This window comes from Nelumbo nucifera, chromosome 7, assembly GCF_055504915.1.
Source record: "Nelumbo nucifera cultivar China Antique chromosome 7, China Antique-T2T, whole genome shotgun sequence".
NCBI lineage: Eukaryota > Viridiplantae > Streptophyta > Magnoliopsida > Proteales > Nelumbonaceae > Nelumbo > Nelumbo nucifera.
Genome location: NC_142655.1, coordinates 24,521,681 through 24,529,772, shown reverse-complemented (window position 1 = coordinate 24,529,772; position 8,092 = coordinate 24,521,681). Strand labels below are relative to the sequence as shown.

At 34.1% G+C, this 8,092-nt stretch overlaps 1 protein-coding gene and 1 long non-coding RNA gene across 2 annotated transcripts; one reads left to right on the top strand and one right to left on the bottom strand.

Annotated features, from left to right (window-relative positions):
- The first annotated feature begins 505 nt into the window (after positions 1-505).
- On the top strand, positions 506-3,239 carry LOC148790280 (uncharacterized). Its single transcript, XR_016078442.1, has 2 exons — positions 506-727; positions 1,520-3,239. It is a non-coding gene; the product is annotated as an uncharacterized LOC148790280 (long non-coding RNA).
- Positions 3,139-4,118, bottom strand: LOC104593488 (PHD finger protein). Its single transcript, XM_010253361.3, has 2 exons — positions 3,894-4,118; positions 3,139-3,636 (listed from the first exon to the last, which is right to left on the bottom strand). Exons 1-2 carry the CDS (start codon positions 3,958-3,960, stop codon positions 3,329-3,331), a joined length of 375 nt encoding a protein of 124 aa, XP_010251663.1. The 5' UTR covers positions 3,961-4,118; the 3' UTR covers positions 3,139-3,328.
- Positions 4,119-8,092: the final 3,974 nt, after the last annotated feature.

Genomic DNA, 8,092 nt, shown 5'->3' with positions numbered 1-8,092 from the left:
CCACTATTGCCCCTTAGTCATTATACCCTTATTTTTATGACACAACAATTCAAGTGAGGAATGAAAATAAAATATTTTTAATTTTTTTGTTGGATAGCATGTGTTACAACAAGAACAAAAGGGAAGAATAAGGGTCCAGATGTAATGGACACGTTAGGTAAGCACAATGAGTGAGCACGTAATAGCTGTGACACATGTCCTAATTAATGCGCCTTTCATCTAAACATTTTTGCTCTGTTAGACAAAAATTATTCATTATTTTATTATCTTTCTCAAAATAATCAAAAATAAAAACAATGAAAAAGAAAAAGAAAAACATAAATGAGTCCCAAATTCCAACATGTTTAGGTTTTTCTTTTTTTATTTTTAATTATTTTAATAAAGATAATAAAATAATGAATAATTTCTGTCTAATGGATAAAAAACATTTGGCTTAAAGGCACATTAACCGGACATGTGTCACACAGCTATTACGTGCTCACTCATTACATCCCGACCCCAAGAATAAGGGCTCTACCACGTGGTTTTCAAGTCTTGTGAGGAGATGACTCTTCTCGAGACTTCCTCTTGTTGCAGAGGAATAGCTAAGCTTTTAAAGTCATTGATCTTACATCTTGAATAGGAAAAAGCTACCTCATAATGGAGGGGAATATCATCATTAACAGCTTTTGAGGCTCCTCTTCTTTCATCTCCGAACTGGCAAAGAGATTCTTCAAGCTTCTTTCAGGTAAATCGTAGCCTTAAAGGGGAATATCATCATTCATTTGCTTCAGTTTTTCTACTTACTGGTGCCATGGAGGCCTTTGAAGGATCCTGTGTGAGTGCTTCACACCAGTTGCATCGCTGCTTCAGTAGTAGTTTGCTGAACCACTTATATTCGAAGGTTCTCATTTACATTAGCTACATTTCTTTCTTCCTTTCTTGGTCCTTGCTTTAACAGTAGTTTACTAAACCACTTACGTTTTAATCTTATATTTAGTAATATATGGAGATCTATATTTAATTTGTGAGCTGTATTTTCCTCCCTCTTGGCTTATAAGGATGCAATGATAACAAAATTTTCTATTAATCTCTTCTCCCTCTTGGCTTATAAGGATGCAATGATAACAAAGTCTTCTTCTTCTTTGGACGTATCTTAAATTGAAGTTGTTACACTTGCACACTTCAGAATCCATGATCACAAGCAATTCTTTTATTGATCTTAAAAGGAATGAAAACTAGACAATCTGTAATGTGGCTAAATAATTCAAAAATATAGATTTATTAAGAATATATAGAGAAGCAATAGTTGGGGATGAACAACTGAATGGAGATGGAACTCTTCAATGTTTAACTGAGACTAATAGTGTGTTTATTAATTGTGTCAACAAGTGTACTTATATCAAGATAAATGTTGAAATTTATGGTTTCAATTGGCCTATTTTCTTATATCACATATGAAGTGAAGGCCACATAAGGAGACACAAAGTTATTGATATGTGAGTGGCTAATAAACTAAGAATGAACCTCTTGATTGTAGGGAGCTATGACTATGGAGGGGCCAAAAGGTATTAATCTTTCTTTTCCTTTGCTTAATTCTTACATCCTTTTTCTTTGAGGGATGCCACAAAATTCAACAAAATATTACTTCATTCTTAGAGAAACCATCCTCTGTCTCTTCATATTATGCATCCAAAACCTCTAAACAGGGCTTACAATTCAAGTGCCCACCAATTTTATGAGGTATTTCAAAGAAAATCTGGTTTGGTTGTGTTTGGGTTGCAGCTGAAACGAAACTGGCCCTTCTCATAATATTCGAAACATATTTTCCTGCTTCTTCTAAAACCTAGCCTTTACAACTGAAACTGGCCCTTCTCAACAAGCTTTTCGCTTCACAAATCCTAACATATGGGAGATACATTAATTAATTATAAAATTTAGGGTCCGTTTGGTTTGTGGGAATAGGGGTTTGGAATCGGAATCGGAATGGGCTATTCCGATTCCAACTGTTTGGTTGGGCGGAATCGGAATCAGAATCCTATTCCCATTTCTGCTGGAATGGTATTCCCCCATTTGAGGGAATGGTCATTCCCTGCCCCTCTCTTGGGAATGAAATTTAATCCCCGCTGATTTTAATTCTCAATTTCATTCTTGTCTGAACCAAACAGACTATGGGAATTGACTATTCTGATTTCGATTCCAAAGGGTTTTGATTCCGATTCCGATTCCGATTCTGATTCTAATTATGAACCAAACAGACCCTTAACTTCGTTAATTCCAATCAATTGATATGCCCTTGCTCAACTGGTTTTAGGTGCCACATTTCATGGTATTCCTTTCTTTTTAAACGAGACTATGCAGCTTCAACTATAAATGTTAAATGACATTGAGGGTTGCATTTAGAATTTCAATAGAGACTAGTGTTAGAGAATAAATACCTATCCACAGACCTTATCTAACAGCTTAAGCTTTTAAATAAAATAGTTCCTTAAGGTGGTATTAAATCTTATTTGATCAAGTGGTCTAGCGTTCAATCCTTGTTTACTCTTGAGTTAAAGAATAAAAATCTATTCAAAGACCTTACCTAACAGCTTAAGCTTTTAGGATAAATGGTACTGAGGTCAGTGTCAATTGACAAGGAGTTAATGTGATAACATAGGTTTGGGAACAAGGACTCCCCAGTTTGTCAAATCTTGGTTCGTCTCTGAAGCTGTGTTTGGTTGCAATGCAAATAAATTTGCACTAATGCAAAACTATGGCAGTGCAAATGGTTTGATCGTAAATTCTGACCTGTTTTTGTTTCAAATTTTAGCTTATTTTGTTTGATTGCAGTAAAAATGAAGTAAATTAAGGCATGAAATAGAATAAGGTAAGATCCAAAACAAAATTAAACAGGAATTTGCATTTTCTTGATTTGCACTCCCATGCATTTGTACTAGTACAGATAAAATTGCATTGCAACCAAACACAGCCTGTGAGTTCAAAGTTACAGGTGAAAAACTTCCTGATGAAGTTCAATTTTGGATGCATGATTGTCCTGGTTTGTAACCCAAACTCTTACCTGCTTGAGTCGGTAGCTACCATAAGAATTCCATGAAAAGTAATGTTAAGCTTCTTATTCTTGAAACAAACCTTTTTTTTTTAAGTGAAGAATCAAAATAAAGCACTAGTGTTCACATAGTAATAGTTGATGGTATTTGTGCTTCTGACAATTCACTCAATGGATGTGTTTACAAAATTAATAAGTTATTACAGGAGATCATCATCATCTACTGTAATTAAGAACAAACACCAGATGATATAAAACAAAATATCTTTAACTGTACTGCCAGAGGGCTGATGTACACATTCACTCACACTGGAAGTACCAGGTACTAAGTGACATGAGAAACTTCTGGTGGGAGTAATTGAAGGAGATTTTCTGCAGAGGAGCCAGTGGCAACCCGCCATTAACAACACAGTCATTGTAACCCAGTACCTTGAATAGACTGGGGTCGACCAGAGTCTGAGAAAAGCTTCCACACTTCACGTGAATATCAATGGCAGGACACATGGGGCAGTTGTTCTGGATTTCCACCATGAATTTTGGAGGATCTCCAAATCCCACCTGAGTCTGTCTCACTGAAGGACTATTGGCACCACATTTTGCAGCCCACCCTGCAGATGATTTAGTATACCCAGTCATGATAAGTTCTACACAAATCAACAAATCAATACTCATCACTGTAATACTTTAATCTACTGGAGAAAAACTTTTCTAAGACAGAAATCTCTATCTTTGTTTTTTCCCTTTTATCATTTAATCTCTTCTATATCTGAACTGTGAAGTATTAATTCCTTGAGCTTTAGCTACTATATGAAGCATGCATGAATATATATACATATGAAAGAGGAGAGAAAAGATAATAACAGACCATATTGGAGATAGGAAAATACAAGAAGAGTCCAGAAGCCAAGCTTGAAAGCTGGTTGGATTAGCATTCTGTATCCTACAGAAAGTTTGAATGAAGAGCTTCAAAGCGTGCACTCATGGTGTTCTCTGGGAAGTGCAGAGAGGAGTGAGTGTGGAAGGTGTGGGGATTGGAACCATTTTATGGGGTGAGAAGAAACATCATCTAGAGAGAGAGAGAGAGAGATGGGGGGGTCACATGCAGGGGAAAGAGAAAAGATGGAGAGGAGATGAGGTCAGTGATACATGCTTTCCACCAAACGATTTGCTTGCTTCACATGGGGAACTGAGCTGAGCAGCACTGCAGTAGATTCTCTCTCTATCTCTCTCCAAGCACATGCTCTGCTGTGGAAAATATGCATAACATGTGAACATCAATCTCATTCACAATCCAAGTCTGCCCCAGAAACCATCCGTGCATATATACAAAGGAAATCATGCATATCCATAACCCATACATGTCAGGTACTAATAATTGCATCTAATGTGGGGTCTTATATTTACCACCTCCTTGATTAGAGCTATCAATGGATCGGGTCTATCCGATTGAACAAAATCAATACAACCCTTTATTTTTAGTTATGTATTATATAATTATATATAGTTCATAGGGAAAATCTATGATGCCGGAAAGACATCGTATTGCAAAGATTCTGACTAATGGCAACCCCTGAATTTTGGTGCAAATTCATCAGGTTGGTTTATACTTTTATGAATATGATTAATTGATTGAAGTTTTTTTTGTATCATATCTTTCCGGCTTCATAAACAGTATTTAGTATTGTTTTCATTAAGATTATAATATCAAAAATAAAGTTTAAGTTCCAAGTTATTATCATGGGTAATTATAAATGTTAAATATAATCGAGTCTAATCATGTCAGACTTGATTATCCTAATTAATGATAATTAATTAGTTCTAATTTGGATCTATTTTATAGAACCTATTAATTAATAATCGATTTGAGACTGGTCCACGGTTCAGCCTTGTACTCTAAAAGCCTGATTTTTGTTTTTTTTCTTTGTAATGTGGCCTAGAAAGTTTGTGGGTAGGTTTTTTTTTTCTTTTTTTATTGGATGGTGGGCCTGGTCAATTTGTCAAGAAGATTGAAACAGTGGACGGTAGTTCCTTTGAAATTTCAGGTTTCTTCTTGTCTCATCTGCGTGAGACTCTTGGTCAACCAAGGGGTGGATGCACATGCCATCAATCAATCCCATTGGATGTCAATATTTGTATTTATCCTTGCTCAGTTTAAGAAGAATATAAATACAAATACAGATATATACGCTGCAAATACATATTTGTATTTGCACTCTTTCCAAATTGAGCCAGAAATATTGTGTTGATAAATTAATCAGGGAAGTGAAATGATATATAAAATAATGCATGACAGTTTATTATATTTTGAGCACAGAGGTGTTACATGGGAAAACCAAAGTGGAAATACCAGCTCAAGAGAAACATTGAAAAGTAAAAAAAAAAAAAAAATCTATAATGCCAAACTGAAAAGCCTTTGATCAATCAAAATAAAAACTTACCTAATTGGCTAGATAAATGTTGATTAGTTATAAGTTTTTTTTTGGTATGACATCTCATAGTTGAACCTATATGCACATAACTCAATAAATAGTGATGCAAATATTTGAAGTTAAACTTGCCCAATCAAACACGATTATCCATATGGTAAAACCAAATTGTTTTAAATTTTACCTTACTTTGTTTTTTGCCATGCAAATGAATTAAAATAAGGCCTAAAGCAAAATAAAGTAAATTCCAAAATAAAATTAAACCAAAATTTGTAGTTCTTCATTTGTTTTAGTGCAAATAAAACTGCATTTGCAACCAAACTCAGCTTTAGTATTTCACCCTATGTGTTTTAATGATAGCAAATTCATTGAAAGTATTAACACTTGTGAAAAGAGTAGTATGAAACCTTATTAAATGATGGAACAAACTCTCTCCAAGCAAGAAAGTACGCTATCATGAAGAAGAAGAAGAAGACATAAGTTATAGAGCTTATAACTTGTTTTTATTTCTTTTAGGACTTGATGTAATCATTTGCAAGATACAGAAGATGGGATTAATTAACCTACATCAGTATAATCAAGACCTTGAAGACTAACGATTAAATGGTTAGGCTTTTACCTAAATTTTAAATTGAGTTTCAACTGTGAAAATTCTAAATGTAGAAGCTTAATTGGTTGCAATGCAAATACAAATATGTACATTGCATATTCACCTTTTTTTCGGTTCATGAATACAACCATGGCTCACATTTTAAACCATTTTTTGCACTCATCATGTTTGGTTGAAATTGGTGCAAAATGTGGGCCCATTATTAAATGCTCCAACTATCTTATGCTCCAATGCCTTAACTTTGATAAAAAAGTTAATTATCAAAAGAACACAAAATTGTATCTAAAAAAATAGATACAGTAATGCTCTCTTTTCAGAGTACAAAAGTGTCAAAAAATGCATTTTTGATCTGGTAATCATTACTTTTTTACATATCAAATAAATGCGAATCGGGGTATATCGGGGTACATAAATACCCCGATTCAGTGTTTGTATCACAAACAAACGGAGCCTTAGGAGTTTTCTACATGAAATTTCTAAGGTTGGACATGGTCATTAGTCAATCACCTATAAGGCAATAGTCAACTACTTTTGATAGCCAAGACTGGTGTCACTAAGTAGCCGACTACCTGTGACAACTAAGCTTGGTGTCACATTGACTTTGGTTAGTAGTCGACTAATGGAGTAAGGGTATTCAACTATATCCATTAGTCAAGAACATATTGATATTAGTCGACTACCAAGAGGTAATAGTCGACACCGAAGAGAACAAATTATCTCTTGTAAGTAGTAGTCGCCTATTTAAACATCATGGTAGTCAACTACTTGCTCCTAACAAGGTTGAAGCAATGGAGACCCACTTGTACCAGTTGACTATTTCATGAAGAACAAGAAGATGTTTTACCATTTGATGGCTCAATGGCTATTTCCTCTTCTAGTAAGCTTTCAATCTTGTTGGGAATAAGTTATACACATTTCTAAGAATGGTTTAACCCCTTTCTAATGATTCTAAAATGGTCACAAATTCTCTAAACTTGATTCATGTTATATATGCATGAGTTTAAATTGAAAAACTAAGTCTCAATTTGGAAGGAGTACAAATACAAATGTGTAGAGCGCAAAACCTTGTATTTTGTATGTATTTGCATAATACATATTTGTATTTGTACTCTCTCCAAACTAAGCCTAAATGAAGTGTATTGAACTATATTGTGAAAAAGAGAAAAGAAAGCAATAGTAAGAGAGCAACTTTGTGCTTCATTGATTTTCTCCAAGAATCAATAGTCTCTTCAAGTGCACAAGCCAGTATTTGTTTATGCTTATTCTTGCATTTGAATAGTTTCATTCTATATTTGCATATAAACCTAGTAAGGCATTTTTATTGTGCTTTAATTGTTTATATTATTATTCTTATAAAAAAACTGTTCCATATTATCATAATTGATCAGCTAGTGGTTTTCTAACTGAAATTTGTTGAGTTTTCAAGGTTTGAACAGTAGAAAGGTTGATATAGCACCAATAAGTCTATTTGGTTGGTCTTATTGGCACTTGGAAGTTAAAATGTTATAAAGGTTTTGTTGATACCTTGGAAGTCCAAATGTTGTAAAGGTTTTGTTGGCACCCAAAAAGTCTAACTAATTTAGTAAAAATTCTTATGTAGTATGGTTGGGGAGAAGACGTAAGGCTGAATTGGCCAAACCTCTATAAATTTTTTGTCTCATATTGATTGTTTGTAGTTATTCTTCATAATTGTTGATATTCATTACTCGTACTACCATATTAGTCACACAAGGACCACACATTATTGCTCTCTGTTATTTTTGTATAGTTTTTTTTTTTTTTTTTTAATTTGAAAAGACACTAGCTCAAGAGGAAATCCATAAAACCCAATTCACTTCCCTTTTGGGTTAGGCTACTTAGGGTGAAGTTTGGGGCTAAAAGAAAAAGATGAAAGTTACAAACAACATTAACCGATGAAACTTGAGAAATTACTATTATTTATCCTTCTTGGGCTTTGTTTGACTCCTACTATAGCATGCATAGGTAAGATTCAAAGTATCAATACTCTGTTCTAGGTACTTCCAACAA